This window comes from Equus asinus, chromosome 25 (assembly GCF_041296235.1).
Source record: "Equus asinus isolate D_3611 breed Donkey chromosome 25, EquAss-T2T_v2, whole genome shotgun sequence".
Taxonomy (NCBI): domain Eukaryota; kingdom Metazoa; phylum Chordata; class Mammalia; order Perissodactyla; family Equidae; genus Equus; species Equus asinus.
Window position 1 is genome coordinate 43,356,194 of NC_091814.1, and position 21,651 is coordinate 43,377,844.

General features: G+C 36.3%; 1 protein-coding gene across 4 annotated transcripts in view; it reads right to left on the minus strand.

Annotated features, from left to right (window-relative positions):
• Window positions 1-21,651, minus strand: part of TDRD5 (tudor domain containing 5) — an 82,853-nt gene that overhangs the window by 48,588 nt on the left and 12,614 nt on the right. For all 4 annotated transcript variants that reach the window (XM_044758256.2, XM_014845287.3, XM_070497605.1 and 1 more), the window contains 2 exons: window positions 7,094-7,177; window positions 5,149-5,205 (listed from right to left, as the gene is read on the minus strand). In XM_044758256.2, coding sequence (XP_044614191.1) covers window positions 5,149-5,205; window positions 7,094-7,177 — 141 coding nt within the window. The remainder of the gene's footprint in view (window positions 1-5,148; window positions 5,206-7,093; window positions 7,178-21,651) is intronic.

A 21,651-nucleotide genomic window follows, 5' to 3' on the forward strand; every position in this document is an offset into this window, starting at 1 on the left:
CTGCCCTTGGACAACGCTTCAATCTGGACTTAGCCAAGCTAAATTTGTAAGGCTCAGTGAATGCAGGCATTCTCAAGGCTGCTTCCATGCAAGTACAATGCAAACCAAGAGACCTAAAAGCCCTCACCACGAAACTTCTAGGGCAAGCTCCAGCTCCTCTTAGAGCATATGACAAACTGAGGTGAAAACTAGGGGACCTTTTTATCTCTCATTTTTAACGTCTGATTATAAAGTGAAAGTCAAAAAAAAAAGAGAATGAACAAAATACAAAAATTCTAATAAAACTGTTGATATTCCCCTATTTTGAGAGAGAATATTCACTACCACTTTCAATATGCAATAAAGTAATACTATTTTAAAATATTTCCTTAAAATTTTATTATTTCACCCAAGAAGTTGAGACAAATAAGCAGGTGTCAGTGTATTTCTTACCGTATACTGTTTGATTTCCTTGCCTTGGAAAACAAGAAAAATTATACCAAATATAGACAGAAGAGAATATATCTAGGATAGATACTAAATGTTTGGTTTAAACTGTACAGTGAATTAGGAAGTTTGCTTCCTCATTAATAAGACCTCCCATTAAAATGTTCAAATGCTTCTTCTTCTTCTTTTTTTTTTTGGTGAGGAAGATTGGCCCTGAGCTAACATCTGTTGCCAATCTTCCTCTTTTTGCTCAAGAACTATTGTCACTATTGTCACCAACCGTCCTCCATTTTGTATGTGGGATGTCTCCTTAGCGTGGCTTGATGAGCGGCACATAAGTCAGCACCCAGGATCCAAACCCGTGAACCCTGGTCCACCCAAGCACAGCACACGATAAAAATGTTCAAATTCTTAACTAAACTTGTGTCTCCCAAACTGAGGTAAAGCACTTAAGCTAATCATAATTCTTGCTTTCTTCCTCTGACTAGGTGTTAGGAAGAAATAAATCCTTGCTCTGACTTACACAGTGGGGAAGATGGACAGGTACACAGAAGGCAGACACTCTGAAAGGACCGACCCTGACAGAGGCTGGGACTAATGCAGGGTAGACCTTCCTGTTCGTGTGATCCTCTGAGGCCCAACTTAACTCTTTATGACTTCTCCCAGGACTCTTCTAGAAATGGGGGCCCACCATCAGTCAAGCCATGGTTTAAAACAGTCATTCATAATCACACCTACAGCCAATCGTGAACACCCCAAGAGCGAAAGAACTGGCAGAGGCCCGGGGGAGCGCGATGGTGAACCAGACTTGGCATCTCTGTCTACTTGTTTGCACGTTACATATCGTGGCTTCTTTTCCTTTTATGCTCATTAATCTCTTTAATTTTTTTTTACCTTCTCTGTAAGAGCCTAATACTATGAATATACAAATCAGTTGAGCACAAGACTAGTTTGGCAAGGATTTTTTTAAATGTAAGTTATTAATTTTTTGAATAATTAAGTGATATTTGGAAGTTTCAAACAGGTATCCAGCAAAAACTCAGTCTCCAGTCCACTCCCATCCATCCCTCAGTGACCCAGGAGAGCACCTGCCTAGAGGTAGTTTCTTGCACAAACCATCACCACCAGTTTCTCGTGAAACTTTCCAGAAATTGTCAAAACATGAACACGTGTCATCCTTCAATATAACACATTACATCTATTATACACATTTTGCTTTTTTCAGTTAATATAGAGATAATTCCATGTCAGTATATGAAACATAACTGAGCTTTGCTTTGTGACCCTGGGACTCAGTTTTTCAGTAAGTTAGTTTAGTCCACTGATTGACATGTCAGATATATTTTGCCCTAATTCCTTTGTTACGCTTTCTGCTTTACAGACTCCCAACCATAAGCAAGGAAGTAACTGGTATATTTCTACTCCCATTCTCCTCACTCCTCTTCCATCTCCAACCCATTTTTAGTTATATTATTCTTTCCTTAGAGTTTATATTTATGCCTTCAAATATATGTATACATCCCTATTACATGATTTCATTTCCTCGCAGTTGGATTCTGCAGATGACACACACGTAGTGCAAACACTATTTTCTGTAAATTGACAGCTGGGTCCATAGGCTTGATCAGACTCATGCTCCATCTCTTTGACAACACTGTAAGCGATGCTGTGTTCTGAAAAGAGGCACATAGTGTCTGGCTGTCTCTTTTTTGGCATTGTTAGGAGCCATTACTGATCAATGCCTAGATTCACTATTTTATTGAGGGTTTTAACATAGTGATAATCTAATTTTATCAAATTTTTTTGGTTATTTAGTTGGAACATTTTATAGAGATATGCTCCCCTCATCTGCTATTTGGTTAGCTAGTCATACCAGTTCATTTAGGAAAGCCAGAATAAGTGACTGGCTCTTTCTCTTTATTTACCATTTTTCAAGAAAATGATTGGTTCTCTATCATCCTCCATGGTGACCAAATAGTTTTTAATATCACATGAACTCAAAGAATTAAACATATTTGATGGGCTTCAAACCACTGCAATTATTATCCATATTGAAATGTGAAATAACTCCTCAAGTGGATTTCCTGAGCCCTCCTGGTGTTGACCCAGTCTTTAAGAGCTTCCTTGTGGTCTGGAATGATAAGATGTTCCAGGCTCGATTTACTTAATTATAATATCCTTGTACATACAATTAAAATTATCCCATAATTACTCCCATATGTCCCGTAATTATTAATATGCTCTATACCACATTACACCATAGTCTCAGAATAATAGTACTAATATTACCACCAATATAATTAATAAAAGCAGTTAAAATTTTTTGCCCATGCTTACCCCTTCTCTTTCTACTATTTTGTGTAACTGTCGTTTATCTACATTGTAAGGGTATATAGCCATTATTTACTATATTCTCCCCTTTCTAACGCTCATTTGGTCTTAGTTTTATAAGTGGCGCTGTCAGTTCTGTCATGTCTCCTTAGTGAGTTTGGTCATTTGAAGTTCCTTCTTCAGTAGACTCCTTGTGAAGGGCTCATGGGAACAATAGTTCTTGAATTCTTGCACAGTGATAATAGCTTGTCTGGTTCTCTATAGTTGAAAGTCAATTTTGCTACCTATAAAATCCTTGGCTCACATTTTCTTTCCTTGAATACCTGAAACACGTTGCTCCCTTTTCTTCTAGCATAGAACATTGCTGTGAAAATGTCTATAACTTAATTCTGTCTCCCTTATAAGTCACTTGCTCTTTTTGTTTAGATGCCCAAAGAACAGCTTTCTCTTTTTCTTTAAGTCCAATTATTTGGTGTTGGTCATTCTGGGTTGATATTCTCAGGTATGCAATGTGCTTTTTCAATATATAGTTTCAAATTTTCCATTTCATTAAAGTTTACTCAAATTACAGTTTTCAGTATTTGTTCTGTTCCATTCTTTGGCTTTATTACAAACATATAACCATTTACATTACAACACATGTAGATGTAAGACATGTAATTACATGTACATGTAACACAAGAATGGCATACTGTTGACCAAGTATTTCAAGAGGACTAATCACACAGGTAGCTTTAATATCATGTTGGATAAATAAAGGGTTAGAAAGTGTTTCTACAAGTTAGAATACAGGTTAAATTAAATCTATACTTACTATATACTTCTAATCATAAAGTTGGATTTCTGCTTAAGTGTGTTTATAAAGAAGAGCAAAGAGCCTCTCCATAAAATTTAAATGTTTGTTTTAATTTCTCCAAAACTGTTGACTTGTAACCTTAACACCATGCATTTTTATTACAGGAAACTACATTTACTAAAATGTTCATGGCAGAAAACTGTTCACTTTGAGTCATGAATCTGGCATAAGAGGTTGATTTTACCCATAAATTTTAGGACAATTAAGTCATATTCTATTATTCCCAGACTTTATTCTGTAATTTCAATATTAGATAAGTGACTTTATTTGTTAATCCAAAAAACATCAAGACCCTTTCTCCCATGGGCCTATTTAAATAAACTTTTTGGCTCTAAAAGATTCATTTCTTTAAAAGAATGTGAATTTAAGTTTTCTCCATCATTGAGAGATGATGTGTATCTTTCCTATCTAAGTTTTCTTCTTCTTCTTCAACTATGAGTTAACATTTATTGAACAATTTCTATGTGGCAGGCACTGTTCTAAGCACTTTATTTTAAATCATTTAAACTTCACAAAACTCTATAAAGTAGGTAATATTATCCTGACTTTACACATCCTCTATAAAATAGCACATAGAGGTGAGTGACGCATCTTAACCATTATGCTATAGTATCTCATAATATCCATGTTTATATTTACAAATATATGATAGTTTTCACAGCATAGTAGTTAAGAGTTAGGATTCTGAAGCCATGTTGCCCAGGGTTCAAACCCTGTCTCTACCCATTACTGGCTGTCTGACCCTTAAGCAAGTTACTTCTCTGTGTCTCGGTTTGTTGTGAAAAATCAAATGAATTACTATATGAATGGCAATCAGAATAGAGCCTGGCACACAGTTAACATACGTACAGTCTTACCATTTTTAAAAATTGGATATGTGGCAGTATCTGAATTATCATTCTGCAACTTGATTTCTTCACTAAACATTATGATTCCAAAAATGATCATGCTACAGAGCAGATCCAGTTCAGTTATTTTCTCTACTACATATTATTCCATTGTATGGAATGTCAATCTCAATTTATTTATCTATTCTCCTCTTGATGGCCATTTAACTTGTTTCCAGTTTTCTGCCATGCTGCAATGTACATGTCTCATGTATGTCTCCATGTGCACACGTGTAAGAGTGTCTCTAAAGTGCATATGTAGCAGTGGAACTACTGGATCACTGGGTAAATATCTTCAGCTTTACTTGATAATGCCAAAATGCTCTCCAAAGGGGTCTTGTCCCACAAGCAGTGTAGGAGGTATTCTGTTTCTCCACATTCCCACTAACACTTGGTATTATCAGACATTAAATAAATTAACTTTTAATCTAACAATAACAGAAAGTAGTAAAAAAAATCCTTCCTATGCATAATCAAACATTTATTAAGGACGATGTTCTTAACTCTTTAGTAAAGAAAAGGACACCAAATTGCAAAACAAGATGTTCCAGAGCACAGACTTGGAGGATCCCGGGAGTAGCAACAAAACCTCTATCACAAGAAACATAAGCCATAAAAAACCAGGTTGGTGAAAAAGAAAACACTCACCTCAAACTCTCCAAGCAGTTTAGAAATAAGCAAGCCTTCTGGAAACTTGGATACAACCTAATACATAGAAAATAAAATACAATATAACCATATTTAGCTTTAGCTCTCATAAAATAAATATTCTACAAAATAATTTCAAGCATTTTAAATGGCAGAAAAGTAGTACAATGGACATTCTAGAAAACTTTGGAAAATACAGTTAAGCAAAGAGAAAATGTCCATAAATAGTAGCCATTGTTGTCCATATGCACAACAATATACCTATATTTAATATAAAAATAAGGCCATTATTTCCATAACCAGTTTTTTACTATCATACCACAGACATCTTTCCATGTTGGTAAATACGGATCGACATGTTTACTGGCTACAGACTTTTCAAAAAGTATTCAATATACTTAAATTTATTTACTCTATCCTCTATGACTATTTCCTATTTTTCATCATCACAAATACTGTAACAATTATCCTCACACTTGCATCTTGCACACCTGTCCAATTATTTTTTAGGATAAATTCTTACAAGTAGACTTACTCTATTCCTATAAAGTATAAAAAGCTTTGTGTTTTCCTAGATTTGTCCAGATATATTTTATAAAAATTTCTAATTCAAGCTTCAGAAAAATATAAAGTAAAAATTATCCCCAAATTCTGTGACCCAGAGATAATCATTGCTGCTTTTCAGAAATCATCCTTCCAGAAACCTCTTTATGCACACATATATGCAGACTGTTCATGATTTTATACAAACGGACAATACTAAACATGCCATTCTATAAAATCTCTTTTTAAAGCCCAACAACATGCCAAGGAGATACTTGCATGTAAATAATAGTGACATACATCAACTTTCTTATGAGCTGCATGATATTCCCTAGTTTGCGTGGGTAATTTAACCAATCCTTTATCAAAGGATTCTTAATTTTTCTCTGATTTTTTTGTTACCATAAAGAAGTCATATTGAGCACTGCTGAGTAAACCCAATTGTTGGACACTTGCTAAAATGTCCAAACAAAAAAACGGGGCCTGAATCCACCAAGGTTTTTGTATTTCTCCCAGTAAAATCACAACAGCTAAAAAGGAATAATATAAGGCAGTTAAGCGTGGTAATAGCACTCTGATTATTCAAATCAGAATTAACAGCTCCCACCTAAATTTTAAGTGTACATACTCTCTAGCCCAACACGTAACAGTCAGAGGGCTTTTACAAATTAATAAGGCAAAACAGTAAATTAGGGCAAGGACATCAACAGGCAATTCACATAAATATAAACAGCTACTAAGCATATGAAAAGATACTTAATGTAGAAACCAAAAGGTATAAACTAAAACAACATGATTGGATAATAACATTTCACTGTAAGCGGGAGTGTAAATTTGTTCAAACATTTTAGAGGGCAATTTAGTAATATTTAACATCAAAATTTAAAATATTCAATACCATTGGCAATTCCACTTCTAGATAAATGTTTAAGGATATTAACTACAGCATTTTTTAATAGCCAAGGCTAGGAATAACCCAAATGTCAGTCAATCATGGATCTCATAAATGAAATATGGTACATCAACACAATGGCATACCATGCACTGTTTAAAATAATAGTTCACATATATGTATATAAAATTGGTATTTGAAGGATCTTGAACTGTTTGTTAAGGATGATTTATTGGGGTGAGGGGGAGAAAAAAGAGGAGAGAGAATTTATGGAGGAACAAATTTTCTAAATAATTTTGACAACATTTAAAAATTTTTAGGGGTGTGTAATTTATCGGGTTATTTTCCTGATCTTAAAAGAACAGCCCCTCCATTTGCAATACATTTGAAAAGATCAGGTATAAATACAAAACTAATAAATAGTTGTAGGCAAATTAAATTTATCCACAAATGATATCTAAATGTACAATTACTTATTCTTATCCATTTTCAGAAAGAGAAAATACTTACAAATTTTATCTTATCTTTTAGTTCTGGATTGATAGTCCCTCCAGGTCCAATTTGTGCAATAACTGATTTGAATGTGTTCTCCAACTATGAAAAAAGAAAAAAAATCTAGTAAAAAAAATGTCAAAAATAAATCTAAACTGTATGTAAAGGAAATATCTATCAGAGGAAATGTATTTCAACCAAATGGATACAATACCTCTTCAGAGGCACTGTAGCATTTCATAGCATATAAAATACATTTAGAGTAGATGGAATATTTATAAAACTAAACACTCTGGAATCTTCCAGGATAATTAACATTCTCTATAACAATTAGATTCTAGTCTTCAATTACTCCATCCCATACTCTTATCCAGAAAGGACTTTTATTACTCATTTTCTTCTGTTTATGAAAGTATTCAATGTTTATTAAACACATACATAGTGAACGCCTAATGCGGGGAAGAGATGGGATGGTGGAAGGTCCCTGGAAGGTGGGACTAAGTGTGAACCAGGGCACTGGTGGAATGACTGGCCCTCAAGCGAGCACAAGAAGGAAATCTCCTCTGATGTAGAGAAAAGGGGAAAGACAGACCCAGCAGGGATAGGGAAAAAGCTCCACAAATGTGGGTCAGAAGGTGGACAGAGTTACTATCTGATGGCTTCAGTATTTCCTCTGTGAGTTCAGAAGCAAAGCCCATTCCTAAGAGTGGACAGAAAGGGGAGAGAGCTCAGACAGTTGAGAAAGTAGAAAAAGTGGTAAAATAAAAGTTGAGGAAATAATGGATGATAATCTAAACTATAGGGAGGAGTAAAGACAGGAGGGGCCTGAGTTAAGAAAGCAGGGGATCTGAGGATCTTAGCAGAGAGAAGCCAATGGCATGGAGAGGCCCCAATAAGGTAAAAAGATGATGTATGGGAACAACTGAAAACATAAGCTGGAAGCACAGGAGATTACGATCAGAGAGTAGGATGGAGCCTATCCAGATAGCCAAGGTCCAGCGAAAAGCCACAGCAGGGGAGATCTAAAGTGGAGTGAAAGATCATTATGCTTAGAGAGAAACGTAAAAAAACACACATTAGAAAAGACACAAAGATATAAAGAAAAACACAAATTACCTAAAATCCTATCACACAAGCACAATCACTTAATATTTTTTCCTTCTAAACTTCTTATTTTTTAATCTTTCATCTTATTGTCACTTGTAAGGAATGACAAACTGTGTGACCTTTTATGTCTCAGTTTCTTCAACTGAAAAATGAAGATAATCTCTGTATCTCATAAGGTTAATGGGAAAATGGGATCTGGGAAGCGGAGGATTAGATTCCTACGATTACGTCACCAGCTTCACGAAAGGCCTCAGCCCTTGGTCTTCTGTTCTTTGTACTCCTGCTGCCATGAGACGATTCCCTGAAGCTCTCCCAGTGAACAGTAAGAGAATCTAAACATAACTGACTTTTCACATCCCAATATGCTCCTACCACCTGAAGATTCAATACAATAACTTATTAAATTATTACTGTGCTAGGTGTTTCAGGGGACAAAAAAAGGTCATCTTTGACAGCGTCATTCCTCTCAAGCCACTTACACAATTAGGTGGGGAAATAAGATCAATGCATCAACAGCTCCAACCTAAGGCGGGCTCTAAGTGCCATTAAAGAGGTACAAAGTGCAGCGGGATATTCATCACATTCAGTTATAAATATACGGAAGGCTTCCTTTTAGAAGGGCCTTGAAGGATGGGGAGAATACTGCAGAGCGAGGTGGTAGAGAGGGCAATGAAGGTAGAAGGAACTTCACGAACAAAGGAAAAAGAGTGAAACAGTTTCCCTGAAGGCATTAAGGATGAAAGAGAAAACTGAGAGAGGTGGACTGGAGGATATCACAGAACCTTAAATCCAAACTAAGGAGCTTTCCTTGGCCATGTAGACAAAACTTCCATCAGAGATTTTTGGCAGGGGAAAGACATTACCAGAACTTTAATCCTGAAGCAGAAAATTAGACTGGAGGGTGGACAACCAGTTAGGAGACCACTGCAACTCTCTGAGTGAGAGCTGTCACAAGGCTGCTAAGAGAACAAGAGGAGAAAGGGGGATATTACGTAAGTGGAATCCACAGAAACTGGGAAAGAAGACAACAGAGAGGAAGGAATTGCTGATTCCACAAGAAGGAATAAGAAGAAACCATGGAAACAGCCTCAAGAACTTCAAGTTTTATGCAGGCAACTAAAGGACCTTGAAACACAGAGGTAGGTTTTTAATCAATTGCAAGAGTTTGGGAAACTGGAATGTAAATGGCGGGATGGTGATTAAAAACTTGATTTGTCTCTCTTGAGCACGGACTCTGATAGGTCAGCAAACTGTGGCCGTTGGGCCAAATCTGGGCTGACATCTGTCTTTGTGAGGCCATGAGCTAAGAATGGCCTTGACATTTTTAAATGGTTGGGGGAAAAACATCAAAAAAAGAATAACATTTGTTGACACATGAAAATTATATGAAATTCAAATTTCAGTATCCATAAATAAAGTGTTATTGGAACATGGCCACACTCATTCACTGACATTGCCCACGTTGCTTTCGCTCTACAAGGGCAAAGTAGGGTGGGTACCACAGAGACCATCCGGCCCCCAACCTCAAATACGTACTATGTGGCCTTTAGAGAAAATACGTGCCAGGCCTGGGCTTAAGATGTCACATGATGGGCTCTTAGCTAGGAACAGAATGCTTCTCAAAAAAGTAAGAAAAAAATAATTTTTGCCTCAAGCTAGATGACTAAATTAAGCTGACTTTAAACCAAAAGTGGTGGGAGCGATTTTTTTTACATCTTTTAATTTTAAAGTCCAGGTAAACTTGGGGAAATGTATAATTAGAGAATAGAAGTTATAACGTCGGGGGAAAAAGTAAGAGTGGGAGGTAATCAGTGACTGACAAGAGGAGAGTAATCAAGAGGGGACCCTGATTTCAATAATGCTTTAGTCTCCGACGCCTACATACCAAAACACAAGGAACGGGCAATAAATCAAGAGGACAAGGGGCATAAATAAAGATGCGAAGTGACCCAAAACAGGTTATATTCAGAGAGAAGCCTCTAGGACCAGAGAAGAGTTTTGAATCAAAAAGATACACTCCTCAGAAAAATGGACAAAGACATGAACAGACAATTCATAAAAATTAATACTAAATAGCCAACAAAAGCAGAAAGTTCAACTTCTAATAAATAGGCACTAATAGATATACTTATTTTCATATCAAATTGGAAAATTTTTACAATAATGCCCATTTCTTCATTCAACAAATAGGTACTGAACACACCCTACGTGTTTCACATCATACTAATTATACCCCGGGATATACAGGGGTAATAAACTGGATATGGTCACTGCCCTCATGCAACTTGCAGTCTAGTGTGAGGAGACAGACATGAAACATCACACAAATAATACATAGTTACAATTACAATAAATATTATGAAAAAAGCCCAGAGTGTCATGAAAGGATAATATGCCTGAAGGTGCTGGGAAAGCAATGAGAGACCTAACTTCCACTGGGTTTGGTGAGGAGGGAGAGGCCAGGGGAGGTCTTCTGAAAAAGTGCTCATCTATTGTGGGTATTAGCAAAGGGACAAGAAGTCCATTCACGTACATCTATGTGAGCATTACCCGAAACAGCTCTTATGGAGGGCAAACTAACTGCATACATGACAAGCCTTACAAGTACACATTCCTTCGAAGCAGGGACTGTTCCTCCAGAAATTTATCCTGCGGAGTAATGGAGATATGTGCCAATTTGAGCAAGATTTTCACCATAAGGTTTTTCTAATAGCAAAAACTAGAAACAGCTTAAATGCTCAACCGAGGTTATAAGTTAAATTATGGCATATCCATACTGCCATTAAAAATTATGTTACATGACAATATTTAAGAATGTGGGATGTTCATAACATGTAATTAGGACTAAAAAAAAAGCAGTTCACAAACCTAGATCAAAATGATTCTAATTTTATTTATTTTTTAAAAACTTTTCTGGGTGATAAAAGTATAGGTGATTTTTATTTTTCTTCTATCCTTTTTTGTATTTCAAATTTTCTGCAATCAATCTGTATTACTTTTGTAACAAGAAAAAGTTTTAAACAGACACCTGGACACCTGGGTGATATTCAGAAACACGAGGGCAGAAGCATTTTGGAAGGAAGATGCATGAGGCTAAAAGCAGAAAGGAACAGAAGTTACATCTTAGAGGAATATACTACAGAAACTTTTGGCCATATGGTAAAACATTAATACGTTTCTGATAAAGATCACAAAACTGGCAGAGACACACATGCAGAAGTGATGTTTTCAACTGCTTAAATATTTGCTAGGTAATCTCATTTGACTAAAAGCTAGGCAATATGAAATCTGACTTGCCATACTAAAAATTTCATCTGAACTCATGGGAAAAAAAAACTATTTTAAGTTGGCCAGAAAATGCAACTTCCAGAGAATTACATTAATTAACTCAATGAATGGCTCTTTCTAACAATAATTGTTTAACATATCCAGTCACTTGTCAAGGATACTCTTAAAAGATAGTTCAGCCAGATCATCAGGTGACATAAAAAAGCTTCTTTTCTTATATGCAATACCAAGTATAACACCTAACTCACATAAAAACTATCAATCGTTTAGGTACAAATTCAAAATTAGGTGCAAACTAAGACCCCAGCCCTCATTTTTAATTCATTTAAGACCAGAAGATCTTCCTTTATAATTCCAGGTACACTACTTTAAATCTCATGCTGAATGTTACAAAAAAGTTTTCTAACGTTTAAGACAGTGGGTAGGGTAGGATGGGGTACTCTTAGATGGTCTTAAGGCTAGAGAACATAGAAATGCCAGATCCCTGGTTCCTTGACCACTCTTACAGGCAATGACCTACTAATGGCAAGCAAAGAAACACCAGCGTTAGCTGTGGTCTAGGACTGGACACTAATGCAGAGAATTCTGATGAGCTGGGCTGGACAGCACATCTGAGGCTTCATTCACCAGAAAATATAGTTAATCCATACTCACCCACTCACAATTTCATTCCTCACCTCAACTTCCTCTCCAGAGCTCAAAATAAAGGAAACTGAAGGGTAAAAAACTTATTCGTGTCTTATAAAACAGGCTTCTAACCATTTGCTGTGTGAAACACAGCATGGCAATGGGCAAGGATTGGATGCTAATGACCAAGCCTGCCTGTTCCTCTTGCAGTAGAAAAATGAAGAAGGATTAATTCTCATTTCACAAAGCAGAAACAAATATTTGTCTTTTTTTTTTTTTAGATTTTATTTTTTTTTCCTTTTTCTCCCCAAAGCCCCCCAGTACATAGTTGTATATTCTTCGTTGTGGGTCCTTCTAGTTGTGGCATGTGGGACGCTGCCTCAGCGTGGTCTGACGAGCAGTGCCATGTCCGCGCCCAGGATTTGAACCAACGAAACACTGGGCCGCCTGCAGCGGAGCGCGCGAACTTAACCACTCGGCCATGGGGCCAGCCCCAAATATTTGTCTTTTTAATAACATTTTTCTCTTATAACAAAATAACATATTTTCACTGTAGAAAAATATAAAATACAGACGATCAAAAGAAAACAGAAATCTGCAAATTTACAACTTTAATATTATTAACATATTTATGTTTTTTTCTATGCACATAAAGAAACATATACTTGTAGAGTTTTGAGGGACTACCTAGCAAAGTGATAGGTCTATAATTTTAAAGAAATGGAAAGTTATACTTTTTATAAATAGGATTACATGGGATCTGATAATTATGTAGACTCTAGCCTGCTAGGAAATTAAAATATATAGTTTAGGAATAGAGCCCACTCCTTAGAATAAGATTTAAATAGTTCTGATGGCCAAAACTTCAACTGGAAGTGAGATGTGGTTGTTAGGTTACATCTACGAGGAATTCTTGGAGCTGCAAAACACAGGATGAAATGCAAAGGAAAACAAACATAGAAAAAGTGTACCTGGCATCTCTCTCACTCCATTCCTTGGAGCCATGCCCAAAGCAAAGGTCCCATCTTTGCAGTTGTTACTGCCTGGCTCAGCAGTTAAAGGCAGAGTCTTCCCACTCAAGTCTACAAAGTTTAAAGTCTCGGAAAAATATTATGCACTATCATATTTTAATATTTTTTCTGGAATTCTTAGTCGGTACAAGAAATTTAGAAAATGCAAATAAGAACATTAAATATTGGAGGGGCCAGCCCCATGGCTGAATGGTTAAGTTAGTGTGCTCCACTCTGGTGGCTCAGGGTTTTGCTGGTTCAGATCCTGGGCATGGACATGGCACCGCTCATCAGGCCATGCTGAGGCGGTGTCACACAGAGCACAACCAGAGGCACTCACAACTACAGTATACAACTATGTACTTGGGGGTCTTTGGGGAGAAGAAGAAGGAACCAAAAAAAAGGAAGATTGGCAACAGCTGTTAGCTCAGGTGCCAATGTTTAAAAAAATAATAATAAAAATTTAAAAAGAACTTTAAACATTGGAAAAAACAAAGCAAACATTATTCATAAACATTACCGTGGTCTATTTGGAAAACCTGTGAGGAATCTATTTAAAACAAACAAGTTCAGGGTGACGTCAACATCACGGTGGAGTGAGTTATTCCCTTTGTCTCTCCCCTCTACGTTACCAGCAATGGGACATCCATTGGCCAGCAAAGGACTCCTGACACAGTACAAGAGGAGGCCTAACAGATCCATGCATCTATACATCTGAAGGTAGGTGAACTAGACCTCCAGCAGGCAGTGGAACCGGGGGAGTAGCCCCCACTCCCTCCCACAGCAGCAGCAATCCAAGGGGTGAAGCCTCACACCAGTGCCCGCACCTGTGAACAGAGGCTGCAGGGGGTGCACTCGCAGCTCAGCCCCTGCCAATAAAAGGGATCCAAATTGGAAAGGAAGAAGTAAAAAACTCGCTATTTGTGGACGACATAATTCTATATATAGAAATCCCCAAAGAATCCACCAAAAAACTAATAGAAATAATCAACAAACACAGTAAAGTTGCAGGGTATAAAATCAACATACAAAAATCAGTTTCATTTCTATATACTAATAATGAGCCAGCAGAAAGAGAAATTAAGAATACAATCCCATTTACAATCTTAACAAAGAGAATAAAATACCTAGGAATAAATTTAACTAAAGAGGTGAAAGACCTACACACTAAAAACTATAAGAAATTATTGAAAGAAATCAAAGACATAAAGAAATGGAAAGATATTCCATGCTCATGAATTGGAAGAATAAACATAGTTAAAATCTCTATACTTCCTAAGGCAATCTACAGATTCAATGCAATCCCAGTTGGAATTGCAATGATATTTTTTCTTTTAAAGGTTGGCACCTGAGCTAACAACTGTTGCCAATCTTTTTTTTTTTAATTGCTTTTTCTCCCCAAATTCCCCCAGTACATAGTTGTATATTTTAGTTGTGGGTCCTTCTAGTTGTGGCATGTGGGATGCTGCCTCAACATGGCCTGATGAGCGGTGCCGTGTCCACACCCAGGATGTAAACTGGTGAAACCCTGGGCTGCCAAAGCGGAGTGCACAAACTTAACCACTCGGCCATGGAGCTGGCCCCGCAATGACATTCTTCACAGAAATAGAACAAAGACTCCTAAAATCTACATGTAACAACAAAAGACCCCAAATAGTCAAAGTGATCCTGAGAAAAAAGAACAGAGCTAGAGGTATCATAATCCCTGACTTCAAAATATACTACAAAGCTACAGTAATCAAAACAGCATGGTACTGGCAGAAAAACAGACACACAGATTAATGGAACAGAATGAAAACCCAGGAATAAAACCACAGATCTATGGACAGCTAATTTTCAACAAAGGAGTTAAGAATATACAATGGAGAAAGGAAAGTCTCTTCAATAAATGGTGTTGAGAAAACTGGACAGCCACATGCAAAAGAATGATAGTAGACCATTATCTTGCACCATACACAAAAATTAACTCAAAATGGATTAAAGGCTTGAATTTAAGACCTGAAACCATAAAACTCCTAGCCGAAAACAAAGGCAGTATGCTCCTTGACACTGGTCTTAGCAGTATCTTTTTGAATATCATGTCTCCTTGGGCAAGGGAAACAAAAGAAAACATAAACAATGGGACTACATCAAACTAAAAAGCTTCTGCATGGCGAAGGAAACCATCAACAAAATGAAAAGACAACCCACCAGTTGGGAGAAAATATTTGCAAATCATATACCTGATAAGGGGTTAATTTCCAAAATATATAAAGAACATATACAACTCAACAACAACAGAAAGAACAACCCGATCAAAAAATAGGCAGAGGATATGAACAAACATTTTTCCAAAGAAGACATACAGATGGCCAACAGGCACATGAAAAGATGTTCAACGTCACTAATTATTAGGGAAATGAAAATAATCTAAACTACAATGAGATATCACCTCACATTCATCAGAATTAAAAAGACAAGAAATAACAAGTGTGGAGAAGATGGAGAAAAGGGAACCCTCATACTGCTGGTGGGAATGCAAACTGAGCAGCCATTATGTAAAACAGTACGGATATTTCTCAAAAAATTAAAAATAGAAATACCATATGATCCAGCTATTTCACTTCTGGGTATTTATCCAAAGATTATGAAAACACTAATTCAGAAAGGTTTATGCACCCCTATAGTCACTGCAGCATTATTCACAATAGCCAAGACTTGGAAGCAACCCAAGTGGCTATCAACTGATGAATGGATAAAGAAGATGTGTCGCGCACACACACACACAATGGAATACTACTCAGCCATAAAAAAAGACAAAATTGTCCTACTTGCAACAACATGGATGTACCTTGAGGGTACTATGTTAAGTGAAGTAAGCCAGACAGAGAAAGACAAACACCATATGATTTCATTCAAATGTGGAAGATAAACACGTGGACAGACATAACAGACTAGTGGTTACCAGAGGGGAAAGGAGTTAGAGGGTGGGCATAAGAGGTATAGAGGCACATTTATATGGTGACTGACAAATAATAATGTACAACTGAAATTTCACAATGTTATAAACTACTAGGACCTCAAAATTTTTAAAAACTGGAAAAAAACATTTCCAGATTTTGAGAAAATTATAAATCCACATACAAGAAATGCAATGACACAAGAAGCTCAATGAATCCCAACCAGAACAAATCTAGAAAACTACACCAAGGGACATCAGAATCAAACTGCAGAAAAATAACGACAAAGAGAAAATCCTGAAAGCATCAGAGGAAAAAAACATTTTATACAGAAGAACAAAGATAAGAATTACTATAGACTTATTGTCAGAAACTATGCAGACCAGAAGACAATGGAATTGCCTCTGAAATTCTAAACTGAGGAAAAACTTATCACCCTAGAATTCTACACCCAGCAAAATTATCTTCCAAAAATGAGGACAAAGACTTTTTCAGGTGAACAAAAGCTGAGAATACTCGCTGCCAATAGATTTCTGTTATATGAAATGTTAAAGTTTTCAAAGCAAAATTACACTGGAGGGAAATTTAGGCACAAGGGATTGGAGAGCACCAGAAATAAATGTGGAAAAATATACAAGTTTTTTCATTTTTAACCTCTTTAAAAGATAGTTGACTTATTTTTTAAATAAACAGTATTTTAATACTTATATTAAATTTATATTAAATATTGTTTATTAAAAATACATATTTTATAGCAAAAATAATGATGCATTAAGGAGTATATAAAATGTAGAATTAAAATGTATCACAACAATAGGACAAAGAATGAGAAGGGAGAAATTTAAATCCATTGTTCCAAGGTTCTTACAATCTACATGAAATGGTGTGATATTATATGAGGGTCAAATGTGACTATATGTTGAAAAGCCTTACGCATCCACTAAAAATATTTTTAAGGGCTATAAGTAGTTAACAAATAGCAGCAACAAAATGGAGTCACAAAAAAATACTTAATGAGGAACAAGGTAAAGATGTCCCCTCTCATTGTTGCTTTTTGACATTTTACTATGAGTCCTAGCTAATTCAATAAGACAAGAAAAGGAAATAAAAAGTATACTAATTTAGAAGGAAGAAATACAACTATATTTGTTTGCAGATGACATGTCTACGTAGAAATAAAAAAAATCAACCAAAAAACTCCTGGAACTAATATGCAATTATAGAAAGGCTGCAAGATACAAAGTTAATAATACAAAAGCCAACCACTTTACTATATGCCAGCAATGAATAAGGGGAATTTGAAATTAAAAAAACACACAACCATTTACATTAGCACCCCCCAAAATGAAATACTTAGGTATAAATCTTATGAACAAAATATGTATGAGGAACTGTACAAAACTCTGATCAAAGACAACAAAGAAGTAAATAAATGGAGGGATGTTCCATGTCCACAGATAGGAAGACACAATATTGTCAAGATGTCAGTTCTTTGCAACTTGATCTATAAATTCAATACAATCCCAATCAAAATCCCAGCAAGTTTTTTTGTGGCTATCAGCAAACTGATTAAAAAATTTATAAAAGACCAAGAATCACCAACCCAACACTGAAGAAAAAGAACAAAGTTGGATGACTGACACCACCCAACTTCAAGACTTACTATGAAGCCACAGTAATCAAGACAATGTGGTACTGGCAAAAGAACAGACAAACCAATGGAACAGAACGGAGAGCCCAGAAATAGATTCACAGAAATACAGTTACGCATCGCTTGATGACAAGGATACATTCTGAGAAACGCATCGTTAGGTGATTTTGTTGTTGTGCAAACATCAGAGCGTACTTACACAAACCTAGATGGGACAGCCTACTACACACCTAGGCTACATGGTATAGCCCATTGCTCCTAGGCTACAAACCTGTACAGCATATTAGTGTACTGAACACTGTAGGTAATTTTAACACAACGGTAAATATTTGTGCATCTAACCCTATCTAAACATAGAAAAGGTACAGTAAAAATACAGTACAAGAGATAAAAATGATAAGCCTGTATAGCTCACTTACCATGAAGGAAGCTTGCAAGACTGGAAGCTGCTCTGGGTGAGTCAGTGGTAAGTAAATGTGAAGGCCTAGGACATTACTGTATACTACTACTGACTTTACAAACACTGTACACTCAGGCTACACTAAATTTATTTCAAAAAGCTATTTCTTCAATAATAAACTAACTTTAGTGTACCATAACTTTTTTACTTTATAAACTTTTTAATGTTTTTAACCTTTTGACTTTCATAATAACAGCTTAAAACACAAACGCACTTCATAGGTGTACAAAAATATTTCCTTTATATCCTTATTCTAAAACTTTTTTCTATTTAAAAAATTCCTTTTCTTTTTACTTTTTAAACTTTTTCGTTAAAAACTAAGACACAAATGCACACATTAGTCTAGGTCTACACAGGGTCAGGATCATCAATATTACTGTTTCCCACTTCCACACCTTGTCCCACTGGAAGGTCTTGTCTTCCGGGACACTAACACACATGTGGCTGTCATCTCCTATGATAACAATGACTTCTGGAACACCTCCTGAAGCTCTTATTGAAGAGGTGTCACTTTTGAGAAATATGTCCATGGTGGTTTGCATGATTTGGTTCTTTTTTTCATCATAGATTTGGTTGTAAACAGATAATACACCATGAACATGCATCTCTATGATAAAAACTTTTTGTTGTTAGGGTCCATGTTTTCAAACGTTTTAAGGAGCTTGCTGAGGTCTGCAAAAGCTTCTGCTAAACACTTTGTGAATTTTCTTGGTAGTTCTTCTTTTCCTGCAGTTTCCTTTTCTCTTGCCTCTTCTTCAGCTATGCGTTCCTGTTCCAGTTCCAACAACCCCTCATTAGTCAGTTCCTCAGGAGCCACCTCTAGGAGCTCCTCAATGTCATCCTCATCCACACCCAGGGTAAAGCTGTCTGCCCTGTCAACCACAGCCTTGTTGATTTTTACAACCTCCTCATCCTTGGAAAATCCTTCGAAGTCATGGACAAACCTCTTGACTGTCTTCTTCCAGATATACTAGGCAATAGGAATTTTTCAGCTTCATTATAACCTTATGGGACCACTGTTGTATATGTGGTCTGTCACCAACTGAAACGTCAATAAATGGCAGATGACTGCATAGTCAATTGATCTTTGATGAAGCAGCAAAGGCAATACAATGGAGCAAAGACAGTCTGTTCAACAATGGTGCTGGAACAACTGGACATCCACGTGCAAAAAACTGAATCAAGATGCAGACCTTACATCCTTCACAAAAATTAACTCAAAATGGATCACAGATCTAAACATAAAATAAAGACTATAAAAATATCCTAGAAGATAACGTAGGGGAACAGCTGGATGGTCTTGGGTTTGACAATGACTTATTACACAAAACACTAGAGCAAAATCCATGAAAGAAAGAATAAGCTGGACTTCATTAAAATTTAAAACTTTGGCTCTGTGAAAGACAACATCAAGAGAATGGGAAGACAAGCCACAGACTGTGAAAAAATATTTGCAAAAGACATATCTGATAAAGGGTTGTCACTGAAAATATACAAAGAACCCTTAAAACTCAACAATAAGAAAACAAAGAACCCGGCTAAAAAATGGGCAAAAGAGGGGCCGGCCCTGTGGCCTAGTAGTTAAGTCTGGCATGTTCTGCTTTGGTGACCTGGGTTCAGTTCCCAGGCACAGACCTATACCACTCGTTGGCAGCCATGCTGTTGTGGTGACACACATACACAATAGAGGAAGACTGACACAGACATTAGCTCAGGGGAATCTTCCTCAAGCAAAAATAAGATTGGCAACAGATGTTAGCTCAGGGCACATCTTCCTCAGGTTAAAAAAAATAAAGGGGGGGGGGCCAAAAGACCTGAAGAGACATCTCACCAAAGAAAATATACACATGGAAAGTAAGCATTTGAAAAGATGTTCCACATTATATGTCATTAGGGAATTGTAAATTAAAAGAGTGAGATATCACTACATACCTATCAGAATGGCCAAAATCCAAAACACTGACAATACCAAATGCTAATGATGTAGCAACAGGAACTCTTTTTCATTGCTTGTGGGAATGCAGAATGGTTATAGACACTTTGGAAGAGAGTTTGGTGGTTTCTTATAAAACTAAATTTATTCTTATCACCCACCCATCATGTTCCTTGGTATTTACTCCAAGGAGGTGAAATCTTATGTCCACACAAAAACCTACATTTATATGTTTACAGCAGTTTATTCATAATTACTAAAACTTGGAAGTAACCAAGACGTCCTTCAGTAGGTGAATGGATAAATAAACTGGTACACCCAGATAATGGAATATTATTCAGTGCTAAAAGGAAATAAGCTTTCAAGCCATAAGACATGGAAGAACCTTAAATGTATATTTAATAATTAAGTAAAAAAAGCCAATATGAAAGGCTATACATTGTATGATTCAAACTGTACAAAAAGGCAGAAGTATGGAGACAGTAAAAAGAGCAGTGGTGGCTAGGGAGGAAGAAGAGATGAGCAGATGGACCACAGATCATTTTGGGAGCAGTGAAACTATTCTGTATGATACTATAATACTGGATACATGTCATCACACATTTGTCAAAACCCATAGAATTTCAAATACCAAGAGTGAACTCTAATGTAAACTACAGACTTTGGGTGATTATGATGTGTCAATGGAGATTCATCAATTATAACAAAGGTACCACTGTGGTGCAGGACACTCATAGAACAGAGGCTGTGTGAACGTAGGGGCAGGGAGTATAAGACAACTCTCGGCTCAATTTTGCTGTTAACCTAAAATTTCTCTAAAAAATTTTATTTAAAAGAATTAATTCAAAATAAAGAAGGAAAAAAAATGGGTGAAAATCAAAAAAATAGCAAGATGATAGATTTAAATCCAACCATATCAGTAATCACATTCAATGTAAATGGTATAAACACTCCCGTTAAATGACAGAGATTGTCATATTAGATAAAAAAGCAAGATATAACTATATGCTGCTTACAGGAAGCCCATTTTAAAAGTAAAACAAGTAGGTTAAAAATAAAAGGAGGTGGGGCATCCCTGTGGCACAGTGGTTAAGTTCAGCACACTCCACTTTGGTAGCCCAGGTCTGTAGTTTCGGATTCTGGGTATGGACCTACACCACTTGTCAGTCATGCTGTGGTGGTAACCCACATACAAAATAAAGGAAGATTGACAGGGCGAATCTTTCTCAGCAAAAAATAAAATAAGGATAATTTTTAAAAATAAAATAAAAGGATGTAAAAAGATACACAATGTTAACATTACACCTAAAGAAAGCTGGTATGACTTTGGTAATACCAAACAAAGTAGACTTCAGAACAAGGAATATTATGAGCAATAAAAAGAGACATTTCATAATGATAAATAGGGCAACTCATCAGGAACACATATCAATCCTAAATGTGTATGCACTAAGAGAGATTCAAAAATATCTGAAGCTAAAATGTAAAATAGACAAATCCCCAATTATATTTGAAGATTTCAACATTGCTCCCTCAGTAATTAATGGGAAAAGCAGGAAAA